We start from the raw sequence: 24,936 nt of genomic DNA, 5'->3' as shown, positions 1-24,936 counted from the left end.
AACTATGTAAGAGAAAAAGCCCTCTCTCAAAGAAAACGGTCTCTCGTACGCCCGGCATCTTCTGTTATGCATGAGCTAGCCCTGATAAGTACCATCCGACCGAGAAACCGCATGCTTTGGTTCAAGCCGAGTGCCGGCGTCTCTGGCAGTTGGGGGCTACTGTGCCACACGGCCACATCGTGGGTCTGATGTGCCGACTTAGCCTTTCGTATCCCTACCGGGGGGGGGGGCTCTCCACTCGCCGAGAACGAAGTTCCAGAAGTCCTCCTCTCTCGGCAGCGATCCCGCTTTTCAGGTGAGAGTGGCGTGTGTTGAGATGTAGGCGCGAGGCTCGAGCGCAGATACTTCCCCGTTCCCTCCGGCATCCGCGCAGAACGGTAACATCAGCCTTCACGGGCGGGTTGCGGAGCGATAAGTTTGACTGTTGGACGAGGGTGGGTTCTGGGCTGAGAGGGGAAATATGAGGGAGAGGGGAGGGGGGCTAGACGATTCTGAGTGGCTACCAGAGAAAAAGAAGAGAGAAAAAGAATAAGGAAAAAATATGCCAAAAAAAAAAAAAAAAAAAGAAGAAGAGGAAGAAAAAAGACATGGCCGGCCCTCTCCATTAATTCACTGACTTCCTTTCGGATCCGAAGCCAGGGCCATCTGCCAAGCACACCCACCCGTAGCCACACACACACTTATACACACACACATGCGCACGTACGCCTACACCTTTGCAAGTGGGAAAGGCGTTGATCGGGACGGGACGAGAACGTCTGTGCCTTTTGACTTGAGTTGTGGCGGCTGAGCTTCTTTACTGCCCACGCATTAGGGTTTAGAACGCACGCGACTCTGCATAAATTGTGAGTAACGGATGGGGCGCCAATCGTTTTCCAATAGTGCCGGTTAGCACCGATGATCTCAACTGCTGCTGCCCCAAGAACGTTGATCGCGAGAGGGCACATGACCTCCTATAGATCGAGTTTGGATGAATAGTTCGGTCCCAGCGAATCCCGTCGTCTCGTCTCGTCTCACATCGCCTTACTCGAAGGGTTTGAAGGGAGAAAGGGAGGAGAGAGACCCTGGGATGGGAAACTACACGTGTGTCCGGGTGCGGAACCCTCCGGCCCCCGTGGGATGGATGGGATGGAAATGAACTCCAGAGAGATGTCGCAACCAGTCCAAGCTTCGCACCACATTCCGATCGAGATGTGGCCAGGCCTAGTGTCATTTGTCCAACCTTTCTGATAGATTCTCCGGCCTTGTAGACCCGGAGCCCCTGGATATCTATCTACAAATCCACGTTGCCTCGTACGATACGGTTGCTTCCGAATCTTGAAGGCATCCCCCCCTCACCGGCGAAGGGTAAATTTGGGTTAGACCGCCGCGAGACTCCCTCCTCCCCCTGCCGTTCTCCTGAACTTCTGCAGGTGGTGAGGGTCGATGGTCACCTTATTGGAACCAAGGATCCGGTGGCGAGCAACCCGCCCCCCTCTCTCTCTATCGGACAGGGGGGGTTGAATAGACTTTTTTGCTGAAGAATCCCCGCAGCTTCAATTTCCGACCTGGGTTGCGCTACACTATCGAAGAGCCCTCAAAAACGCCGAGGAGAACTCCGAAAGGGGTTCTCGTTTCTTATCTCTGCAGCACGGCAGCAAAACATTGGATCTGCGCCAACGACATTTGGTAGGAAGAGGAAGGTTGTGTGATGCCGTTTTCTATCTTTGTTTTCTCATGCAGTTTTCAACAACCATATCAACTCCCGAGCCGGGTGCTCTGCAGAGTCTTTATGGACTGCCCCCCCCCCCCATCTGAAGCGAATGACACGCTACAGGGGACGAATGCAAAGCTCTGCAGGTTCCGGTGGAACGCAACCGAGGCTGCGTCCCGTTTTTCTTTTGCGCTCTCCTTTGATCTGCGAAGGCTCCCCCTCGGGGAGGTCCCGCTGAACAAGACTGACTGTAAGGGAGGGTTGTCCGCGTGGAGCGCGCAGACTCGACGACCCAGCCAGGCCCGGCCATGTGCCCCATATCCAGGCGACGATGAGGACGGAACCCTCACGACCCGGGATCTTCGCCGCCTTGTGGGAGAACCGGGGCCGCACAAAAGCCGCCGGGTGCGGACGGAAGAAGGCGAAAGCGAAGAAGCCACGAGCGGAGATGCCAGTCTAGACTCCAATGCTTGTCTTGCCCACCACCGACGATAGTGTCGGCCGAGGCAACCGCGGACATCCCTGACCCCTCTGATCGATATCGTTCCCGTTTTTTCTTTCTCTCTCTTTCTATCTCTCTGTGCGTGACTCTCTCTCTCTCTCTCTCTCTCTCTCTCTCTCTCTCTCTCTCCACACACAGGAACATTGGATGCTTAACCCGCCAGAGACGTGTATGGCAGGGGACGACGCTCTTAGCGAACCACTGAACCGGGCATTGCATGGAGAAAAGAGAACCGAACCTTATGGGGGGGGATTCTCTTTCGATATTGAGGATATGGATTCATCAGCAACTGGTAAGACGCCGACAAACTTCCACTAGTTCGAGGGTCGAAGGGGAAGGGAGAGGGGGGCGAAGCCGTCTTCTATAGAAACCATTGACCAAATCTCGGCGCCAAACCCAAGTCGGGAAACCTGGTCTGGTCTCTTCGCCCCCCCTCCCTCCCTCCACCCTCCCACGAGATGTGGACGCGCATGCCGTGATCCCGGACTCTTAGTGTAGTCTCTGGATATATCCAGTCCTGCAAGATACTATAACTGCCGCACTTGGCCGTCAGTCAGCGAACTCTCTTTTGATGAACTGGTCCAGCGGTGTTTCCTCCTCTACCTCTCTCCCTACCATCCCGTCCCCTCCCTCTTCTCTCATCCTCCTCCTTCTCCGCCTTGAGCCGTCTGTCCAGCGAGCCCGCTGATCTTTGTCACGCTCACCTCCCCCCGCCCTCCCCCTCTCATTCATCTTGCCAGCCCAGGGCCAAGTCCCAAGATGAAGAGCTTTGTTCTCCAGGCGGTCCTCGCCGGTGTGGCGCTCGCTGCTCCGAACCGAGGCCCCTTCGCCGGTGCCGCCGTCCTCGAGCGCGCCGCTGGCGACTGTAAGTGCTTCCCCGGCGACGCCTGCTGGCCCGCCACCGCGCAGTGGAATGCCCTCAACACCACCGTCGGCGGCAACCTGATCGCAACCGTGCCCTTGGGCTCGCCTTGCCACGACCCGACCTACGATGCGGCCGTCTGTGCCTCGCTGCAGAGCCAGTGGCAGGACTCCGAGATCCAGTACGTTCTTGAATGAAGAAGAAAAAACCCCCATGGTCCAAAAGATCATGTCGATATCCCCCCGTGAACAGGCGGAACTAACACCCAACCCTCCCCCCGCGTAGCATGGAGTCCTCCTCCTCCATCATGGCCCCCTTCTTCGCCAACCAGAGCTGCGACCCCTTCCAGCCGCAGTCCCGTGCCTGTCTGCTGGGCAACTACGTCGTCTACGCCGTCGACGCCAGGACCCCGGAGCACATCCAGGCCACCATCGCCTTCGCGCGCGAGCACAACATCCGCTTCGTCGTCCGCAACACCGGCCACGACTACCTCGGCCGCTCCACCGGCGCCGGCGCCCTCTCCGTCTGGACGCACCACATGAACAGCGCCGAGGTCGTCGACTGGGACTCCGCCGCGTACCAGGGCAAGGCCATGAAGGTCGGCGCCGGCGCTCAGGGCTTCCACGTCATGGAGGCCGCCCACGCCGCCGGCCTCGCCGTCGTCGGCGGCGAGTGCCCGACCGTCGGCATCGCCGGAGGCTACACCCAGGGCGGCGGCCACAGCGCCCTCTCGACCAGCTTCGGTCTCAGCGCCGACAACGTCCTCGAGTGGGAGGTCGTCACGGCCAACGGCACGTTCCTGACCGCCTCCAAGACGGAGAACGCCGACCTGTTCTGGGCCCTGTCCGGCGGCGGCCCCGGCAACTGGGGCGTCGTCACTTCCCTGACCGTCAAGGCCCACGCCGATGCCAAGGTCGGCGGCGCCACCCTCGTCATCATGGCCGCCGACAACGACAACGCGACCTTCTTCGAGGCCATCGACGCCTTCCACGAAGAGCTCGCCGCCATGGTCGACGGGGGCTCCATGGTCGTCTACTACTTCGCCGCCGCCTTCTTCCAGATCGCGCCCCTCAACGCCTTCAACAAGACGGCCGACGAGGTCCGCACCCTGCTCGCCCCCTTCGTCGCCCGCCTCGACGGCCTCGGCATCAAGTACACCGTCGCCTACTCCGAGTTCGACAGCTACTACGGCCACTACGACCAGTACTTCGGCCCCCTGCCCATCGGCAACATCCAGGTCGGCATCGCCCAGTACGGCGGCCGCCTCATCCCGCGCGCCGACATCACCAGCATCGGTTCCTTCTCGCGCAGCCTCGCCGCCAAGGGCGCCACCTTCATCGGCGTCGGCACCGACGTCGGCCGCTTCGGCAACAAGGACTCCAACTCGGTCACGCCCGCCTGGCGCAGCGCCCTCGTCCACGCGACGCTGACCACCGTCTGGGACTTCAAAGCCCCCTGGGAGGACATGCTCGCCAACCAGGACCTCATGACCAACGTCCTCATGAAGGAGATCGAGGCCCTGACGCCCACGGGCGGCGCCTACATGAACGAGGCCGACTTCCAGCAGCCCAACTTCCAGAAAGAGTTCTTCGGGAGCAACTACAACGCCCTGCTGTGCCTCAAGCAGAAGTGGGACCCCGAGGGCTTCTTCTACGTCCGCAACGCCGTCGGCAGCGAGTCGTGGGGCGTCGCCAACGACGGGAGGATGTGCCGTGTTTAGAGCCAGGAAACAAGATACCTAATGAATAATAAAGAGACAATATCAGTTGTGTGCAATCATGCAGCGTTCTTGATCGCATCCCGAGTTCCGTTTTTTGATGCAGCATTGTCTGATCGTCAAGCCGGTGGCCTGCCTGCCTGATGTAGAGTGCCGTGGTGATGGCGAAAGTTGTGACTGTAACTATTTTTTGTTGATTCAAGCTGGTGTTTGTTGAAGCCGTGAAACATAGTCTTGAGCTTCTTAGGTATTAAAAAGACCGCCACTATATTTACCCAAAAATGGATGAAAGTCTTCCAACCTATGGTGTCGGCCAGGAGACATTGCTCAGTTTCCACGGTTCCACATCCACCCTTGATCTTGTCTTTCAAAGCAACTCTCCGTGAGATACTCGCCAAAGTCGACAAACCCTCCCTCAGGATCATTGACTTGATCGTATCTCATGACTGTAGTTCGAGTCAGTTCACTGGGAATTATCAGAAGTAAGAGGCTTACTTGCTCTGTTCAAACTCGGTCAGCGCTTGGGTTATCAGAGGATCCTCGCAGAAGTCCAACTGCGCCGTAGTAGCATCCTGCAAAGGAGCGAGACCCTGTGTTGTGTGATCCATGCCGTCTCTGGCATCCAGAGTCGTGCCTGAGACGACGATGGTGTCGTGGATCACTCGTTGAACCGGACTTCTTGGACCCTGTTTGCGCTCCATCCGTTGCTGGGTGGCCTCGCCTGTGGACTCTGGTGACTCGTCGACATGAAGCATCATGTCGGTCTCTTTCACCATGATGATCTTCATGAGCTTCTTCAAGATTTCCAAGCTCTGCTCGGCAACGATGGATTTCGACCTGAGCTGGGAATGTACCCCGATCAGCCGCCGGAGCCCCATCTTGGACTCGTACGACTCCAGGCTCAGGGGGTCGAGGCTCATTATGATGGACAAAGCAACGCCGGCGGTGAAGAGATGCAACGCCACGAAGGATACGGCGTACGTGTTGATGGCTTCCCCGAAATTTGGGCTGGAACTGACGTTGACGATCTGCATGGCAGCGTCCCGGCACGCGCGGACGGAAACCTGAAAGGGATCGCCGTCTACAAGACGATACGCGTGGGTACGTTCTCTTGTTGCTCGATAAGATAGTAGTGGCCTGTGTACCAAGATCCTCGCATTTTCGAACGCGAGCTTGAGGGCCAAGGCCTGGACTCTGAAGAGATGCTGTCGCTCTTCTCGCGATGGATATCCTCCCACGTCCGTAGAACGGACGTCCGCGCCTTCGGGATGCCCCGTCTGCGTCGTGTCACCCAGGTGCAGTTCGCTCTCAAGGCTCTCGTGCCACGCGTGGAGTTGCTGATCCAGAGCGGCGACGGTTGTGATGAGGTGTTCAACAAACTGGCCCTCTGCCCTTCTCGTAGCCTTGTTGCGGGTCCCGTAGAGCTTCAAGAGTGCTTCCGCGACGATTATCGATAGCCGCGCCATGGAAACCTTGTACGAGAGCAGGGTAGCACTCCCAGTGGCCTTGCACCCAGCCGCGTCCCAAGACGCGTCCTTCGATCGTAGGGGATAGGGGCTGGGTAGCTCAACGGTGCAGTCCTCGTTCACGATGCTCAGTGGGAAGCCGTAGAGCATCGAGCAGAAGGTCTCGATCTCGTAGATGGCCCACCAGCATCTTTTGCGAGTCTCTAATACTCTGTGCATTGGGTTGTCGAGATCCAGCACTGTCGTAACCTCGTTGTTGGTCCGTTGGTGGAGTCTAAGAGCTTGGGCAATGCGTAAGCCACATCCGCAGATTGGCCACGCGAGTTCAGGCTCCCCGTGGTAGAGGTAGTAGCTCCCCAAAAGTACGCATGTCTGCACCGCCTCTATGGAACCCAAAGAGACGATGTCGAGAAGTCTCAACCGCAAGACCGTGAGCAGCCTATCTTTTAGCAGGTCTGGGTTGATGGCGAGCTCGTTGAGTCGAACCCTTTGTTGGGCGTTTGTGTAGCAGAGACTAGTCAAGCAGACCGCAAGAACCAGACTCAAAAACCCCGTCCTGGGATTCTTCTGGCCTTCCCGATCAGACGTGGCAGAGCACAGACTCTTGAATCTGTCTCGGAACTCGGTTTGGAGGAAGACCAGCATGAACCAGTGAATCTTGTCGAAGTAGTTGTCGACGAGCAAGGCAGCAGGGGCTGAGGCGGGTAATGTCGACATCAGCTCGTGCTCGGCTGCACCCATCGGTCCATGTCGACGAGCCCTTGGCTGGATTCCTGTTGTGTCGGAAGATCGATGTCTTGCACTGGACGTAAATCCTGTTCTGCTGGCCAGCCCATCTCGTGGACTGCGGAGGTTCCATTCGGTAGCAGCAAACGCGGAGGTATCAGCTTCTACGGGTGTTGGTGCGTTATGTTGTTGGAACGCCTGGTTAATGCAGTTAGCTTTATGATCAGCGTTTCCATCAAGTGACCAACGGCAAGCTTTTACCTCGTCCAGAAACGTGATCGCGGCTGAGTTAGTCGACCATTGCCTGTCAGATGTTGCGGAAGACGTGGCAGGAATTGATGGGACTCCGAAGGCCACATGGTCTTCTCTTAGGGGCGGTGAATTACATATAGGAGCATCTACTGGCTGAACGGGAGCCGCATCTTGGCCATGGTGTGCTTCGGATGCTTGACGATCCCGCTCCGCTCGACGACGCTTCCGGAGACTCTCGCCCGCGAGCTTTCCTGCAGGCATGACACTCATACTACTTTGTACCCTCCATCGGCTGGGCGTGGCGCTGATGCATTCGAATCCCGATCTCGTGCAAGGATCACAGGGGCGTTTTGTATCGCACTGAGAGGACTCAGTAGTCAGCTTTCGACAACATACATGTATTAAGAATATGGGCTGTGAGAGGGGCTTGCCTTGAGTTTCTGCCGCCGGCAACGCTGACATGCGGTCGCGACCTTTCTCCGGACACGTTTTCCCGTCGTAGGGGTTTCCGGGGCTATGTCATTCATTGACGCCGTAGTTTGATCCCGAGAATCCATAGCATGTAGATGAGAAGAGTGAGTCGGAACGAGAAGAGTTCCACCGGATGAGGTGTCTGCGGTCTTTGGCGCTAGGCCAAATGCGGTATTTCATTCCGTTCGGCCAACTGGTGAGTTCGCCTGACAAGATCACTGCCAGGTAATGCTCAAGTTGCAAGTCTTTACGGCTCAAGTCACACATGTTTCCTAGAACTGAAAGACGACTTTGTATTTAAATAACTTGCGAGACTTGTGAGGACAAAAACCGGGCGTCAAAAGAGGGAAGGTGGGAGAACGATGCTGCGACATCAGAATGGAACCCCAGTCGTTAAGTCAGAGCACCCACTTCCTGGCCCCCCCCACTTCCTGGCCACCCAAAAATCCCTCATTTCCCCTCAACACCATGACTGCCCTCCAGCTTCTAACTATCACAACATTTACAACCCTCATCCAAATCACTTCATTTTTTGCATACGCCTTCCTTTATACCTTATGGTCCGATATTCCGAAGATGAGCTCAATCAAGCGCTGGAGGCCATCAGCAACAGTCTTAGCCTAAGGAAGGCATCATTGCAGTATGGTGTACCAAGGTCAACACTTCAGCTTCGATTGCAGGGCAGCCAAGCAAGGAGCATTACCTTTTCTAACCTTCAGAGGCTTTCCCCTAGTCAGGAGGCTAAGCTAGCTAAATAGGTGCGGATTCAGCATGCTCTTAGGCTCCCTCCTTCACATCAACAAGTCAAGGAGTTCGCTGGACGAATCCTCCATGCAATGGGGGATACCCAGCCTGTTAGAAGGGGCTAGATCCAGGCCTTTATAAGGAGGAATCCATCAGTCAAGGTCTAGAGAAGTCGCTCTATTGATTCTAGACGTGTTAATAAGGCATCTACTAAGGTCATTAGGGACTAGTTCAAGCATCTCGCTATACTAGAGATCATTAGCATTAAACCAGCCAATAGATACAATATGGATGAGACTAGTATCCTTAAGGGCCAGGGCTCTAATAGGCTAGTGCTAGGGATGTCTGAGACAAAGTCTGTTCGCAAGAAACAGCCTGGATCAAGGGCATAGGTATCCATCATCAAATGCATCTCTGCCCTAGGCCATGTTCTAAATCCCCTCGTTATATATAAGGGCAAGGCAGTCCAGCAACAGTAGTTTCCTCTAGACCTTAGCCCTTATAAAGGATGGCAATTTACTGCAACAGAGAATAGATAGACTTTAGATGCTACTGCAGTTAAATGGCTGCAGAAGGTCTTCATCCCTTAGACCCTTCCTTAGGGCAAGGAGGTCAGGCTGCTGATTATGGATGGACATAGGAGTTACACAACGACTGACTTTATGTAGTTATGCTATATAAACAACATCCATCTACTATTCTTACCGCCACACACCTCCCATGTCCTCCAGCCACTTGATCAGTCAGTCTTCAGCCCTGTCAAGTCAGCCTATAGAAAGGAGCTTGGGTACCTTAGTCAGTGGAATGACTCTACTATTGTAGGCAAGAGGAACTTTATAGGCTGTTATTAGAAGGCTTGTACTGCAGGTATGACAATGCAGAACATCAGAAGTGGTTGGAAATGGACAGGGTTATGGCCTGTCTCTATGGCGAAGCCTCTGATGAGCTCCCTCCTACTCCCAACAACACCAAAGCCATCAGCATCGTCAGATCAGGTCAGCAAAGGGCATTCTGGAGGCAAGGAAGGCAGGGAAGCTGAAGGATAGGCATCTGCGTCGTCTGCAGTAGTGTGGTCGACGCCAAGGAAGATAAAGGATCTAGCTGGCCAACTGAAGCTATTTACAGAGCTGGATAATAACGCCAGTACTTAACGCCTCCTTTTTATGAAGGTGAAAAAAGGCTTCAGCGAGCAGTCCTATAGCCTGGCTACTGCCCAGCACAAGCTGGAGCTTCTGCAGGCCCAAATCAACAATACTGCAGTAAGGAAAAGAAGGACAGTCCAGATCGATCCAAACACCAAGTTCGCCAACATCAAGGACATCCAGCAGGCGCAAATTGAGGCTGGTGATAAAGAGGATGATGCAGCTGAATCCAGCGCCTCTGATAACCCTAGTGAAGCTGGAAGCTGTATTGTAGTGGCATCTAGACGAAGTCAATAATTAATTGAACATACTGGTGCTGGTGGGAATACCCTCATTTTGGGGTGGCCAGGAAGTGGGGGGGGCCAGGAAGTGGGTGCTCTGACTTAATTGTTGTTGACGAACACAAATACCTCATCAGTCAGTTTGGAATATTTGAGCCATATGTCTACGTCACAAGTGTATGGCACCCATCACAAAAGACAGGGGCTTCATGATCAGAACTTGTGCTGAAAAAAGTTCACTTTCAAGCCGGCGGTAATTAAGTAGAAAGAATTCCCGGCGCGCGGACGTTTGAATTGCCTCGTGTAACATGATATCGATCAGAAGTACGCCATCCATTATCAAGTCTTCTCTGTACAGCTAGCTTACCTACTGAGTCTCCTCTGTCAATAGCCTCCCGAAGGCGAACCGCCGATGCGCCTAAACTCTACGGTGGTTGGCTCATCAGTAACCCCCCTCGCCACAGCAGCTTCCATGATGGCAACCGTAGCCGTTGCACCGACGCGGGTGACGCCCAGTGACATGACATGGAGCAAATCATCTAGTGTCCGTATGCCTCCGGCCGCCTTGATTTGGACCTCCGGCCTCGAGTGATCTCTCATGAGCTTCAAGTGCGGTACCGTCGCCCCGGAGTAGGTGTAGAGGCCGTTGGGCTGCTTGACGAAGCCGTATCCAGTGGACGTCTTAACGAAGGCGACGCCGACCTGGGAACAGATCTCGCACAGCCGGATGATGTGCTTTTCCTCCAGGTAGTCGTTCTCGAAGATGACCTTGAGCACAGCGCCGCGTCTGACCACGGCGTCGTTGACGAGCCGGATTTCCTCCGCCACATAGTCCCAGTCGCCGCCGAGGACCTTGCCGACGTTGACGACCATGTCGATCTCGCTACCGCCCGCCGCGGCGGCCCCGTCGGCCTCCAAGACCTTCACATCGGTCGTGCTGTTCCCGTGCGGGAAGCCGATGACGGGGCAGACGAGCACGCCGGTGCCTGCGAGCTCCTTCTTGGCGAGCGGAATGGAATACGGCTTGACGCAGGCCGTGGCCACGCCGTACTGCTTGGAGATGCGGAGCCCCTCGAGGACGTCGTCGTCGGTCATTGTGGGGTGAAGGAGGGAGTGATCGATCATCTTGGCGACCTGTCGAAGGGTCACGGTGATGGTGTTGGCCGGATTGGCGGCCATGATGAAAGCGGTAACGTGACGGATAGAAAATTGGCAGGACGGTAGTATGAGGATGGAGAGAAAAGAAGATGAGAAACAGAGAAACTTCAAGTCAACTGAAGGACTTGAGGCCAGACTTAAGTAGCTTAACATCTGCTAAGAGACTCTCAAGTGCTCCCCCTCCAGCCTGGTGGCACTGCTTGTTCCACCGGAATGAATTCCCTGATTCGGTATCGTCAGTATGGCTAACCGGAGCCAGCTTCCGATACTCGCAGCCGTGTGAGCCTCAGCTTACCCGCTCCGATTGAACTCGCCTCCGAAGAGACAACGTTTCGTTTTTGTGATCGGTGTTTATTGTATCTCGGTAATTGGGTTCCTTATTCATGGTTGATACGGGTACATGGCATCTGTTGACCGGCTTTTTCGTCGCACTGGCGCGTGGTCATCACTGCATGAAACCCCAACCAATACTCTCCCCGTCCCGCCAGCATCTCTCAGTCCCATGCTGGTTCTTTCATGACATTTGCTTCCCTTTCGGTGTTCATGTTTCTCTGATGGTTGGACAAACACTTGATCATTCACGCGCTGAACTCCATGCCCCGGGGCTCAGAAGACGGCACCGTCCTCCGATACTCTCCATACAAGCCTTTCGCCACTCACCGCCTTATTTCTCAAGAGCACAATGGCGTCTTGTGCGCGCTCTAATAGCGTGTTCCCTTCGACTATTCTCTGTGGGTTCGGCCGCACCACCTTCTGTTCCAGCAGCGCCGGGATGATCTCACATTGCATCTTGTCCTTGAACAGTTTATTCTGTGATGGGGGTCCTCAGCATAGGTGTCCTGTTCAAGTCTCGAGTTTGTGAAACATACCTTGAGGTAAAAATGTGTCCTTACACCCTTCACGATGACGCCCTCCTTCCACTGGCCCTCGGCGGGCTCCGTCATTTGGTAGATAGGAGCCTCAATCTCGGTCGGGTCTTTGATGATGACAGGCAGCATGACGGCAACCTTGGATCCTCGTTCGGCGAGCTGAGTGATGGGTTTGAGCGACCCCGTCAGATGGCCGATGCAGTCGATGATGTATGGCACGCCTGCCGGGCCCAGATACTCCCGGATGTGCTGCACGACGCGCGCGTCGCGGTAGTCGAAGCAGACCGTCGCGCCGAGCGACCGGAGGTACTCGTGGTGCCTGGGGCTCGCAACGACGACGAGGTTCTTGTAACCCCAGTGCCGGAAGACCTCAATAGCGTACATGCCAACGCTCCCGGCGCCGCCCCAGAGCAGGATCGGCGCATCGGCCTCCGGGGGCGTCCAGCCCTCCGGCAAAGGCCACGGCAGCGGCAGGCCGAGGTCGACGACGGCGGCCTGGAAGACGGTGACGATGTTGTCGGGCACCGTCACGGCCTCCTGCATGGTCAGGCCCCGGGGCATCTTGCCCAGCAGGAAGGTCGGGACGGTGATGAGGGTCTGCGCCGCCTTCTCCTTGCCGTCCTTGTCGTCGCGGAACGAGTACCCGAGCACCTTGTCGCCCACCTGGAGATGGACGTGGTGCGGGCCGGGGCCGACGAGGAGCACGGTGCCCGCGAAGGTGTCGCCCAGGATCCGGGGGAACATGTCGATCAGCAGTCCGCCGTCGGCCTGGTGCAGGTGGTAGGGCGTCGAGGAGGTCCACTCCACCTTGACGATGACCTCGCCGGCGTCGGGTGGGTATGTCGGAGCGTCAATGATGATGAGCGGCTCCCTCGGGGCCTTGACGGCGACCGCCGGGTGCACTGCCGGGATTTCGATTTCCATCTTTTAGTCTGCCGTGGATTGGATGTTTTCTTTTCAAAGATGGAGACGGAGGGGGGGGGAGCGATGCCGGGTATGTCTTTTCAGATATGGCACAGAAACAAACCAAAAGATCCCAGCCCCAGGTCGATCACACAAACTGGAGCAACAAGTCGAATGCTCTCTTTAAGGAATTGCAGACTTGAGGTGGATAACACCGCTCCGGGATTTTGGACCGTATGTAATCAAGGGTCTAATGACAGCATCATGCATGTCTAGTTTCGTCGCTAGCAGATGTTCGTCGATGCCGCCGCTGCCACAACCCAACGGAGATCAATCTGCGGGGAGGCTTACCAATTCTGGCTGGCCCATCAAGCTCAGTCAGCTTTGTGTTTCCCCCCCGTCGCCGTGGCGAAAGCCGCTTACCATCGTCTCAGGAATGTCTGAGCATTTTTTTCTCCACGAGCCCTTCAGGCCCTTGCGACTCTGTGCAGCATCCGGCTCGTGCGTGGCATTGTCAAGCTTAGTGTACATGGGAGGGAGAGAGGGGTTTTGTTGAGACGAACGAACGCCGTGGCAATTCGGCGCCGAAATCTGGTTGGAATGTGATGTGGTAATGGGGATTGATTCAGTCCGGAGTTGTTCGGCGCCGAAGCATATTACCAACATCGAAAGACCTGGGGAAATAGATCGAGTGTCAGCTTCATGAGTGAGCCTGAAGCACACAAAAGGCGAGACGCAGAAAAGACTTCCGGGCTGGGATGACATGAGCAAAAAAGGGAGCTTCGGCGGTGCTCGGCGAGCTCTGGAAATGCCGATCCGGCTTCTAGCCCCACCACCTCCGCAATTCCGGAGGGGACATCGGGGCTAACTGTGGCCATCGATCGTAAAGTTTACACCAAAAATTCGGAAATCAAAGAGTCTCCCAAAGACACTTTAACAACGAGCACTCGTCCGGAGCAAAAGGATGATCAGTGGGAGGCTTGAACTCCCGGCCTTGGCATTACTCGACATGTCTGGTGACATATTAGTACCACGCTCTAACCAACTGAGCTAACCGACCCGTGGTTGTATGTGTGGAGAGGTTCCTTTGCTGTTCATGTCCGACTCCACTGCGTGATTTTCACGTCGTCAACTCGCCTCCACAACTGCTGAGGCAAGCCAACTATCGGTAGGTAAATGGGTCAAAAAAGCCAGGAAGCAGTCCGCCTTATTTAAGCATGTCCAACAATTTGACCACGATTGCGGCATATGGTACTTTCACAGTAATTGAAACCCAGAGTTGTCGGGTTGGGCCAAAGGCTTTAACGAAGTATGACGACTTCATTGTTACTTGCTGACTTACCTACATCCGCTAGGGCGAATAACTATTTACAAGAAGTTTTCTCAATAGGACGGGAAGAAGAACCCAACACCAGCCTCGATGGTTGGTTGCGGAACAAGAGCCCATAGTTGACGTTTGCCGCCATCACCATCACCTGACCCCAAGTTTACCCCTTTGGTCCACCACTTACGGCAAACACTGGCTGTAGTGCTCGTTCGAGACCTTGCAGGTGCCAGTCGCGCACGTGGTTGCACCGGTCCACCCCTTCCCGCCGCATTGCCCATAGAGGGGCGCGCCGGAACCACCGCTGTTGGACGGTGCCGAGCTGGTCGGAGGCGGGCTCGACGACGTAGGAGGTGGGGAGCCGCCGCCGCCGGAGCAGCTGATGACGGCGGGGCCCGGGATCGAGTAGGGTCGGCCGCCGTTGGTGGGCCTGCCGGTGTTGTCGTAGATGCTGACCAGAATGCCGGGGTGCGACGCGGAGTAGGCGCCGGGGAAGCTGACGAAGCTGGAGCCGGCGTTGTTCCCGGAGCCAGTGACGCGGATCCTGCATTTGCGTTTAGTTCTCCCCAAACAGTTCTCGCATTTGCAGAAGCCTGAAGATTTGACGTGGTGAACTTACTGCGCGCATCCCATGTAGAACTGGGCCTCGCCTTGGACCGATGCTCCGTGCAGGGCAATGAGCTCAACTCGCAACAAGTAGTCGCCGGGGGCGACACATGAGGGCAGCGTGAAGTAGTGCCATCCTCCGTTGGCGATCATGGTGTCGACGGCCCACGTGCTCCCGCTGAGACCGGCCTCGGCGGCTTTGAACCACTTGAGCCCGGCCGTGCCGGTGCTTGCGGCGTTGTCGACCTTGGCGAGGTAGGCAATGAAAGGACCTGGAGGAGAAACAATGAGTTAGCTATGAGTCTGGCAGATAAATGAGACGCATCCAGACAGATGAGATGGGGGGATGGTGAAACCGTACCTTTGTGGCTCGCAGCGATGGGATGGTCGGGATCATTGCTTCCCTGGGGACCTCCAATGACATGCCCCCACCAGGCGCCAACCTTGGCGCCCGCCGGGACGGAGATGACATTGCTGTCCTTGTACTGGATGTTGTTGTTGCAAGCGAAGCCGCCGTCGTTGACGTTCTGGATCGGATTGTTGCTAGAGGTGGCTCGGACCCCCTTCAGAGCGCCCTGGTCGACGCCGTTGACCGAGAGCTTCTGGAAGATGGCATGGCCGGAAACACTGGCGGCGAGGCCGAGGACTACTGCCGAGATCTTCATGGTGCCAGTTCTTCGAGGTCGAGAGTTGTGTTTCTTTCCGTGATCAAGCGAAGGCTGGAGTGTGTGGGAGTGTGGAGTGTCATATTTTTTTGATGCAGACAGTCAGTCTTCTGACTTTTTATACAAGGCACTTTCTAGAGCAGCACGAAAACCGTGGTGATGGAAGGGAGCGTGGCCTTCCGCATGGTCCCAGCGAGTTCATTGCATCGGTATCTCACGATCCGTGATTTTGCTTCTTCGGGCACTTAATGCCACACACGCCAGCCGCGCCCCCAGGGGTCGCGTAGTAGCGTACCAGAGTTTCTCCAATATCTGCACCAACCCGCGAGGCCCTCGCGGAACCTCGGGTCGAGACCGCCTCGCCACGCTGGACTAGCCAGGCGGGATTTTGCCCCCCCCCCCCCCCCCCTTGTCCCGACGAAGGGTGGCAGCATATTTAAGCATACTTGCTTCTCCCGGAGAAGGAGATCTCGCTTGCACGGTTTGGCAACTCTTAGCGGGTGGGGATCTGAGCGCAACCTCACTCCCCCTCCCCCCCCCCCGGTTCATGTCCGGAGTGTGACGTCCGGAGACAGGCAGCGGGATTAGAACTAGCGCCTCCTTGGCGGATGCTTGTCAGTGGCTGTCAGAGATTGACACTTTCCAGATGACCTCGAATTGGAGGGGCTGCGTCGTGGTGACTGGCGAGGCTATCATACTTGTTTATTAAGTGGTGGCGTTCGGATGCTAGCCGTAGCCCTCGGGTAAAGGTTCAGTCAGTGGCCGTCCGGCTGACTCCCTTGATTGAAACCTCGGGATGAATGATTGATTCGGCCCTTTGCTTGCGACACTATGGACTTTGAATCCTGTGGGTAGGTGCTTGCGTGGCAGCGGCCCTTGTTTGCGGCGGCTGAAGTTCATCATAGATGTATTTTTAGTACTCACTAATACTCCCTTCCATCCTCGACAGTCTCCTTGTGAGAAATTGCCACAACCCAAGGAAAAAACGGCTCCAAGTTCACTAAGAGTCGGTGAGCATTTCCGACTTTCGTTAATGGGACCATGGCAAGATGAACCCCTCGGAGACGTATTCCTTCGCTCCTTGATCACTTTGTGCCTCGTGATCATGGCAACAATAATAATCCCAAAGCCCCTACATCATGTTGTGTCAACAACGAAACGTCAAAACCCCTCGAAAATCTGTATCAGGATCCCGAACCAGACGACTTTTGCGACCTAGCAAGCACGTCAGAAAATGTCCCAACGGCATTCGCGTTTGCACATCCAGTACACACATCTTCCTGTGTTCCCCTTGGATAGGCTGGCGGTGTTGTATCTGATTAGGGTAAAAGGCTCAAGTACGTACTCTTTGAGATGATGCTCAACACTGATGGAAGAAATGGGAAGACATCGAGGTGGGCAACTCGCAACCGGGGCTGCATAATATTCGAGAACGTGACCGAGAGAAGAGGGACAGCTGGAGTCGAGTCTGGGGAGTGCACAACTCCATTCACCTGCGTTTACCGCGGAAATATTAGAGTACAGGTACTTAACCCTGACCTTGGGCACGAGATTGGCTTTAAAAACAGTTTGTTAAATTCTCTTTCCAGGTTTCTTCTCTCATTGAAGCAGAAGACTTGGAAGCAAGGGACAGCGGAACCCTGTCGAACGAAAACATGAGTGTTTTTCCTCCGTGAATCATTCAAGTCGTCATCAGGATAGACTTTCCCACAGCTGTTCTCAGCCAGTGTAGTCCTTCATGGCGTCGCCGATGGCATTTAATTCCTCCCCTTCCTTCAGTGGCTTCCCGCCTCTCAGGTCCTTATTCGTGGCCTGGATCAACACCCGGCGATAGCTCGTCAAAGCAGGCGTGCCGCTGTCCGTCACCTCCAAGATGAGGTGCAGCAGCTGACCCCTGGCCAGGGGCTGCCGGCTGATCAGATCCATGCACGACTTCTCGGGCTCCGGCACCGTGACCCGGATCTTCCGCCCCTCGGCGTCGAGCTTCTCGATGCCGAGCTCCGAGACCTCAAAGTGCACCAGCCACTGTGTGGCGCTGGGCTCACGGTACTGCCACCACTTGAAGACCAGGTCGTCGCCGTCCGGGTCGTACGTCTGCGACGCGTCCAGCTCGATGGTCGATCCGGCCTCGGCCTCGAAGTGCAGCGGCGCCAGCGTCCGGGAGCCGTTGACGATGACGATCGGGTGGTGGTTCGTGGATGCGGCGTCGGGGTTGAGAGACCACTGTATGCGGGCGGCGAAGTCGTTCTGGATGGTATCGCGCCACCTCCAGATGGAGGCCTGGTTGGAGCGGTACGTCTTGCCGTCGACGCCGACGACCGAGTCCGACATGTCGCTGTAGTGCCTCCCCCGCTGCCCGGCGTCGCTGGCGTCCGTCAAGGCGTAGCGACCGCCCCACGAGCCGTACTCGGGGTGCTCGCGGTCGCCGAGGCCGTTCTGGATGAGGTAGAGGAACGTCGGCGTGTCACCCTCAGGGATGAAGAGGAAGTCGGGGTACGCCGAGCCTAGGGGCCCGATCTGGATGTTCTCCTTGATCCACGGCTTCGAGACCTTTGAGAAGTCGGGGCCGCCCTGGTCGAAGCCGTAGTACTTGTCGCCGGAGATGCCGGTCCAGGCGGCGAGGCCGTACTGGTTCCAGCCGTGGATGGAGGAGATGTAGAAGACGTCGGGGAACTGGGTGCGGATCCAGGCCGAGGTGTCGTCCTGGTCGGAGATGGTGTAGACCCGCAGCTTCGCGCGCAGCCTGGCCGCTTCCTCGGCCGAGTGCTTGTCGCGGATGGTCAGGAGGACCTGGGCGAGGACGTTGGTGCCGCCCCAGACGAGGACCCAGAGGGGTTCTGGCGAGGGGGCCTTGATCCTCTCGAGAAGCAGTTGTGCGCCGTCGGTCAAGGGCTTGTCGGCGCCAACGCCGGCAAAGCCGTACACCTATCCGAGGGTACGTTAGTTTGTTGTTTCAATGCTCAATCTCACGCGGCAAACATTGGGAGAAGAGGCATACTGGTGGGCCAGACTTGACCAGCGCTCGCAGACTATCGGCTGACGGGTATGGGAATTCGGGATGTGTGTGTTTGTTGAGATTGTCGACGGCCCCGGCGTAGGCGTCGAGGATCTTGTGGATGTCCTGCGGGCAGACTTTGTTCTTCATCCATGTCGACGAAACGGCGACGAGGCCTTCGGTCTGGAACTGGTTGGAGTAGAGGAGGTAGCGGACGAGAGATTCGGCGTCGTCGGGTTCGTTGGAGATATCTGTGAGGACGAAGACTCTGGGCTTGTCGGTGAACGTCTGGAAGTCGGTTGTCTGGGACATCTTGACTACGATTTGCTGCGCGCCGCTGTAGTTCACAGGTGATGATGTCTTTTTTCCCGAATAGCAATGGGCCGAGGTGATTCGAGCTCGAACAATCAAGATTGGGGTAGCCAAGATTGAGCAACCAGATCCGCGATTCTGGAAAACGACACGATTGTCTCGTGTTGACGTCGGGCAAGTATTGCTTCCCTTATGACGAAGACCTCCTGCACGACGCGGTTACGGGTGGTTAGGATGCTTAGGATTTCCTTGTTGGGAACCTGGGCTCTGTGCCGTTTTCGCTGGAAACCTGGCCCGAACCACCGCTCTGGAGATGGATAAACAAATAGTCTCGGTCGGTTTCCGGCGGCACCGTTGAAGAATTGGGCAGTATGCCAACCCCGCAGTCCGGCCTATGCCGACTTCGGGAGTCGAGCTTGGCCGGTTTGGGGCATGTCAAGCGCCCGCCCACGCGAGACGTGTGGGGATGGCAACTCCAGCCTCAGTGTCCACGGGGGATGCACCTGCTCCTCGGTCTGGGGTTTGCGTCATTTAGGACGGGGGAGGGGACGAGTTCCCTCTTCCAAGGAAGTCGAACGGTGCTTGATATCAGTTGTCTGGTTCCAAATGGAGATGCGTATGTACAGACGCGGTAAGAAGAGGTTAACCTATGGCTTTGGGAACAATTGTAAACTTCCCTGGGCACGATGTATTAACTCCAAGGATCAGTCAGGCGCACAATCACGCTCAGCCAAGTCAGGTACTGTACAGACTTGGTTACAGAAACAAGAGAAAACATGCAAATCATGCAACTCCCATAAACCCCTGATCAGGGAACGCCAACCACCCACGACTCTCCAAGAGTCTCTCACAACGCCACACCGATTCGGATGAACTTCGGTCAATACAAGACTCTCGGCAGCGTCACCGTCTTTTTTTTCTTTGTTTTGTTGTGGTGTTGTTTGGACTTTGGAGACTTGGGGGGGAGGGGACGCGGGGACACGAGGGCGTCCAAGCCTCTTTAGTCCAGGTCGAACAACTCCCCGCGGGGCACCTCCACAACTCAACTGGCCCAGAAACTGTTGGTGGTTCCGCACGCCGGAAATATACGGGGAGCCCGTTCTGTGCCCCCCAAGCGCACGAGACCAAGGAGTTTCTCCAGTTGGAAATCAGCCCCGAGGCCAACCGACATCCAACTTTTGACGTGTTTGAACCAAACACCTGGTCAGTTGTCAACTTGCCCTCTTCATCTAGTACTAGGTTTAAGCATGGACACATAGAAACTGCTACTTGGCCGAGATCCAAATTCAAGGTTTGACTTGACTTTGTATCGACATCCAATGTTTCTACAGCCCTCGGCTCCGCCAGCCTGGTAACTCGATCACGGACAAATGAGATCTGACTGCGAAATGCTGCACAGTGACAGATACCCCCGTCCCTCTTCCCCTGATTTCCAAGAATACAGGTTCTCGCGTGGGGTCTCTCCCCCCCGGAAATCCTCCTGAATGGGGAAACCCCAGGCACTTCACCGGACAAACGGTGGATATCGAGCTGAAGGACCAGCCCTCCTGACTCGGTCCGACCAGTCCCCAGGCTCCCACATCCAGCCGGGGCTCCGCAGGTGTCCCCAGACGATGCTGGCAACCCCCCGGATCCACCGCCGTGCCCCATTCCCCCGAGGTTCCAGAATGGGACGATCGTTTTATGATGTTTGGCGTGGGGACCATCGGGTGGTGGCATCGTACTTACGAGTCGTAATAGGGGCACAGGACCTTTCGTCTTATAAAGACTTGTCGACGTCCGTGATGGCTGCAACTTCATAGGGAGCCGCAAGCTTGGCGTTTCTCGGACTTGAGCCCCCCCTTCCAGCTCTTATAATCACGAATTGTTGGTGCCGAAGCCCCATTTCACTCTTTTGAGTTTTCCCTTCGGGACTACGCGGTCATTTTTTCCCTCCAACGGAAGCCAAAAAAATAAATAAAAATTCTCTCATCATGTCCGACGAGGAGAAGAAGGACAACGCCGCCCACCTCGAGCACCCCGAGGCCCAGGCCCAACTCGCCGACTTGGGCAACCAGGACGACCACGACCTCGGGAAGTGGGAGTCCTTCAGGAAGTACCCCAAAGCCTCCTTCTGGTGCATCTACGCCGTCTGGTGCGTCCTCGTCCTGAGCTTCGAGAACCAGGCGGGCGGTAGCATCTTGAGCATCCCCGAGTTCCGGAAAGACTTTGGCAACTTCTACCAGGGAGACTACGTCCTGGACGCAAAATGGCAAGCCGCCTTCAACGGCGCGCCCGTTGCTTCGTAAGTTAAAATTCGAGTTCCCTTCTTCCATTGCCGTTCTTTTTGACGTACAGGCCTGCTGACCTTAATCCCTTTGTAGTGCCGTCGTTGGTGCGTTGGGAAGCGGTAACCTCGCAGACTGGCTCGGCCGAAAGACGGTCATCGCGACCGCCCTCGGCATCTCGTTTGTTGGCATCACACTGGAATTCATTGCAACTACGAATGAGCTGTTCTTTGGAGGAAAATTCTTGAACGGTTTTGCTATCGGTGCTCTGGCTTCGGTCACCGTCACTTACATCGGAGAGGTATGGACCCCAAGGACGAAGAGAGTCGACTCTCACATCCCACCAAGGACCCAGGAACTGACGCCGGCTACCCCAGATCACCCCACTTGCCCTCCGTGGTCTCTTTACCTGTCTCTCGGCCCTCTCCTATACCCTCGGCCCCCTCGTCGTCGCCCTTATCATTAACGAGACCGGCACGTTCAACAACCGCTGGGCCTACCGCGCCGTCTTCTGCGCCCAGTACGGATTCGCGGCAATCGCGGCCATCCTCCTCCCCTTCATGCCCGAGAGTCCCTGGTACCTCGCCATGAAAGACAGAGATGAAAAGGCACTGAAGAGCTTAGCCAAGCTCGGACACCCCGGTGACGAGGGCCGCATCCGGCTCGCCGTGATCCGCCGGACGCTGGATCAGGTCAGCCGCGAGACCGCCGGCGCTAGCTACCTCGAGTGCTTCCGCAAGTCGAACCTGCGACGGACCATCATCAGCATCTCCCCGCTCTGCATCCAGAGCCTGTCGGGAATCATGTTCGCCGCGTCCTACTTCACGTACTACATGCAGCTAGCCGGCTACAGCACCGCCGACAGCTTCAAGCTCCAGATCGTCCAGCAGTGCTGCTCGCTCATCGGCAACGTCATGTCCTGGTACCTGGTCGACAAGATGGGCCGCCGGCCCCTGACCGTCTACGGGCTCGCCGTCCTGACCGTCATCCTCCTCGTCACCGGCGGCCTGGCCCTCCCCGGGACGCTCTCGTTCAACAGGGGCACCGTAGCGCTGCTCCTCCTCTATTGCTGGTGGTACAACGTCACGATCGGTGCCACCGCCTACACGGTCCTCGCCGAGGTGTCGACGTCGCGTCTCCGCATCAAGACCATCGCCCTCGGGCTCGCGATGCAGAACGGGTTGAACACGATGTGGAGCTTTGTGCTGCCGTACCTCTTCAACCCCGATCAGCTGAATCTCGGGGCCAAGCTCGCTTTCATCTTTGGCGGCCTGGCGGTCATCTCGTTGGTGCACCTGTGGTTCAACTTGCCCGAGACGGCCGGTAGAACCTACGAAGAGCTGGACGAGATGTTCATGAAGAAGATCCCTGCACGCAAGTTCAAGGAGTACACCCCTGACGCTGCGGTCAGAGGCCAAGCCGTAAAGACGGCCATGGACAAGGAGAATGACCTTTGAGTTGTATGCAGGCTAGCAGTAATAGAACCAACCATCTTGAATTCGTATACCCCTCTAGAGTTGAGAAGCAGACAAGGTACCTTAACCTAATGACATCAAAACGTGCTGTGTTTTCGACGGATAGGAAGGAATTCGCAGCTCACAAAAAGCCATTTTTCCGTGCTAGCGCAGGGTGGATGGTTACCTGGTGTGACCTATGTGACCCCAAAGGTCTCATGTCATCAGATCGCAATCATCCATCAAATCTGATTGGTTATCTCGGGTATTTTGGGAAGGATTCTTGGTGATTGACAATATACTGGACTCCCGTTGGCTTGTCGCGTTTAGTGCTTACATGGCTTCGCGGCATTGATCTCGCCTCCTTCTTTGATGACACTTGGCTCCCTCCCATCAATGAAAAGCTCAGATCCATCTGCCACAGAGTGTTTTCTTTGAATCGTTTCCATTTCAAAAATCTTCTTTAATCTTCATTCTCGTCATCCATATTTACCAAATTACCAAATCCTCCATCGCGAGCCTGTACACATGGCTAGCAGTATTAAGCCACCGTCCGTAGCGGTGATCGGAGCAGGTGAGTCCCGCGTCAGATCACGACCAATCAATATGAGGTTAACACGCATGACCCAGGTGCGACCGGCATTTCCATGCTCAAGACGTTGCGTGAGGATGGTTTCGACGCGAGACTGTTCGAGAGAAGAGGCCGCGTTGGCGGTCTTTGGTCCTATACCGACGACAAGACAATGACCACAGCCCTTCCGAGTAAGCTTCGCTCGGCTCACCGGCCAGCCCACTGGCCATTGGACCCTTCTAATGTCTCTTCCAGCCACCCGTGCAGTCATCAGCAAGTACACTTGCGGTTTCACAGACTTTCCGATGCCAGACAGTGAGCGCACCTGTATCCTAACGAAACGATGGATGGTCGAATAGAGAAACTGATGGCTAGGGTAGAGTATGGGCCTCACCTGACTCAACGAGATTTCGAGGAGTACATGGAGTCCTACGCGGAGCAATTTGATCTCTACAAGCACATGACTTTCAACACCACCGTCAAGCAGGTGACACGAAACGCCGATGGATCAAAGTGGCGAGTCGAGATGGTCAAATCAGGCATCCCGGAGCACCAGGAGTTTGACAAGGTGGTTTTGTGCCACGGCTATCAGACTAAACCAAAAATGCCAGCATACGAAAGGCAAGAAGAATACGAAGGTCTTCTGCTTCACTCACAGCAGTTTCGCAAGTAGGTGTCTACTGTTCACACCCACCCATCCACCCACAAACACACATACACATACACATTCGTATGGCTAACGAACGCGTCGCGTATTAGGCCAGAAGATTTCAAGGGGAAAAAGGTCGTGCTCGTCGGGCTGAGCGCTACCCTGAGCGACGTAGTGTCTGTTCTCGTCAAGCAAACAGAAAAAGTCTACATCTCGCATCGCAACGGCAGCATAATCGTAGGCCGCTGGCGGAAGGGTGTCCCGACAGATCTGCTCGTCACTCGTGCCCGCAGGCAGATGTCCTACTTCCTGCAGAGCCACTTTCCCAACTTGAGCAACAGGCTTGTGATGCTCGCCACCGGCTTTCTCATGAAGGAGCACGGCAAGCTGGACCCCTCTTGGCGGCTGCTTCACAACTTGGCCCCGCTCAGTCTGCATCTCTCCGGATGTATAGACACCACCGTCGAGTTGCTCCGAGAGGGCAAGGTCACCTCTCTACACGGAATACAGCGGTTCCTCGGAGGGAAGTCCATCGAGTTCACTGACGGAACGATCCTGGACGACGTCGACGCCGTCATCTGCTGCACGGGCTACTCGGCAGACTTCGACCTGGTCCCCTTCGTCGAGATGAGCAAGCCCGCGACGGACACCTCTGGGAACCCCTACGGCGGGCGTCCCATCGCCCGGCTGTACATGAACCTCTTCCCGCCATCGCACGCGGACAGCATCGCCATCCTCGCCTACTCGATGTACGGCAAGAACAACGGGTTTTCCTTCTCGGACGTCACGTCCATGGCCATCAGCAACATCTGGCGCGGCGTCAGCGCCGACATGATGCCGCCCCAGCGCGAGATGGAGCGCGCCATCGACCGGCACCACCAGTGGATCGCGGACCGCTGGACGCTCGAGAACAGGTCCGACCCCAGCGCTGTCAAGCAGTGGGAGTTCCAGGGCTTCCTACACAAAGCCGCGGGGACCGGCATGGAGAACCTCGGCTGGGGGTGGCGCGGCTGGGTCGCCTGGTTCAAGGACCCGTACATGAGCTATCTCATGAACCACGGCGTCGAGACGGCGCACGCATTCAGGTACTTTGAGACCGGGAAGAGGAAGACTTGGGACGGCGCCAGGGAGGCCATCATCCACATGAACAAGCTGGTGAAGCAACTCAAGTCAAGGAAGTGAAGAAAAAACACACTTGGGGGGCGCTTCCGGAAAGAATTACTCATTTAATGTGAGACGCGCTGTCCACTGGCGAGCGGAAGCTGAAGTCTTCCCCATCAAATGTATCTGTTCATGCTCAAGAAAGT

At 56.1% G+C, this 24,936-nt stretch overlaps 8 protein-coding genes across 8 annotated transcripts; 3 read left to right on the top strand and 5 right to left on the bottom strand.

Annotated features, from left to right (window-relative positions):
• The first annotated feature begins 2,007 nt into the window (after nt 1-2,007).
• CDEST_11615 (Putative berberine/berberine, FAD-binding domain, PCMH-type, FAD-binding, type PCMH, subdomain 2) lies at nt 2,008-4,825 on the top strand. Its single transcript, XM_062927771.1, has 2 exons — nt 2,008-3,238; nt 3,343-4,825. Exons 1-2 carry the CDS (start codon nt 2,955-2,957, stop codon nt 4,775-4,777), a joined length of 1,719 nt encoding a protein of 572 aa, XP_062783822.1. The 5' UTR covers nt 2,008-2,954; the 3' UTR covers nt 4,778-4,825.
• Nucleotides 4,826-5,101: 276 nt separating this feature from the next.
• CDEST_11614 (uncharacterized protein) lies at nt 5,102-7,397 on the bottom strand (the record flags this gene model as incomplete). Its single annotated transcript, XM_062927770.1, has 3 exons — nt 5,102-5,240; nt 5,270-7,270; nt 7,369-7,397. 3 exons carry the CDS (start codon nt 7,395-7,397, stop codon nt 5,102-5,104), a joined length of 2,169 nt encoding a protein of 722 aa, XP_062783821.1.
• Nucleotides 7,398-10,240: 2,843 nt separating this feature from the next.
• Nucleotides 10,241-11,035, bottom strand: CDEST_11613 (Putative deoC/FbaB/LacD aldolase, deoxyribose-phosphate aldolase, aldolase-type TIM barrel; the record flags this gene model as incomplete). The annotated part of the gene is made up of 1 exon (XM_062927769.1): nt 10,241-11,035. The coding sequence occupies one exon, from the start codon at nt 11,033-11,035 to the stop codon at nt 10,241-10,243; it is 795 nt and encodes a 264-aa protein (XP_062783820.1).
• Nucleotides 11,036-11,620: 585 nt separating this feature from the next.
• Nucleotides 11,621-12,807, bottom strand: CDEST_11612 (Putative GroES-like superfamily, alcohol dehydrogenase-like, NAD(P)-binding domain superfamily; the record flags this gene model as incomplete). Its single annotated transcript, XM_062927768.1, has 2 exons — nt 11,621-11,824; nt 11,884-12,807. The coding sequence occupies 2 exons, from the start codon at nt 12,805-12,807 to the stop codon at nt 11,621-11,623; spliced, it is 1,128 nt and encodes a 375-aa protein (XP_062783819.1).
• A 1,314-nt stretch (nt 12,808-14,121) lies between these two features.
• CDEST_11611 (Putative Cellulose-binding domain, fungal, auxiliary Activity family 9) lies at nt 14,122-15,447 on the bottom strand. Its single transcript, XM_062927767.1, has 3 exons — nt 15,078-15,447; nt 14,730-14,988; nt 14,122-14,654 (listed from the first exon to the last, which is right to left on the bottom strand). The coding sequence occupies exons 1-3, from the start codon at nt 15,379-15,381 to the stop codon at nt 14,294-14,296; spliced, it is 924 nt and encodes a 307-aa protein (XP_062783818.1). The 5' UTR covers nt 15,382-15,447; the 3' UTR covers nt 14,122-14,293.
• Nucleotides 15,448-16,949: 1,502 nt separating this feature from the next.
• Nucleotides 16,950-19,004, bottom strand: CDEST_11610 (uncharacterized protein). The gene is made up of 2 exons (XM_062927766.1): nt 18,380-19,004; nt 16,950-18,306 (listed from the first exon to the last, which is right to left on the bottom strand). Exons 1-2 carry the CDS (start codon nt 18,686-18,688, stop codon nt 17,101-17,103), a joined length of 1,515 nt encoding a protein of 504 aa, XP_062783817.1. The 5' UTR covers nt 18,689-19,004; the 3' UTR covers nt 16,950-17,100.
• Nucleotides 19,005-20,431: 1,427 nt separating this feature from the next.
• CDEST_11609 (Putative major facilitator, sugar transporter, major facilitator superfamily) lies at nt 20,432-22,464 on the top strand. Its single transcript, XM_062927765.1, has 3 exons — nt 20,432-20,972; nt 21,052-21,256; nt 21,333-22,464. Exons 1-3 carry the CDS (start codon nt 20,662-20,664, stop codon nt 22,410-22,412), a joined length of 1,596 nt encoding a protein of 531 aa, XP_062783816.1. The 5' UTR covers nt 20,432-20,661; the 3' UTR covers nt 22,413-22,464.
• Nucleotides 22,465-22,937: 473 nt separating this feature from the next.
• On the top strand, nt 22,938-24,811 carry CDEST_11608 (Putative flavin monooxygenase, FAD/NAD(P)-binding domain superfamily; the record flags this gene model as incomplete). The annotated part of the gene is made up of 5 exons (XM_062927764.1): nt 22,938-22,983; nt 23,040-23,171; nt 23,236-23,295; nt 23,361-23,649; nt 23,740-24,811. 5 exons carry the CDS (start codon nt 22,938-22,940, stop codon nt 24,809-24,811), a joined length of 1,599 nt encoding a protein of 532 aa, XP_062783815.1.
• Between the last annotated feature and the right edge of the window lie 125 nt (nt 24,812-24,936).

This window comes from Colletotrichum destructivum, chromosome 7 (genome assembly GCF_034447905.1).
Source record: "Colletotrichum destructivum chromosome 7, complete sequence".
NCBI classification, from domain to species: Eukaryota; Fungi; Ascomycota; class Sordariomycetes; order Glomerellales; family Glomerellaceae; genus Colletotrichum; species Colletotrichum destructivum.
This window is presented reverse-complemented; position numbering and strand designations above follow the sequence as displayed.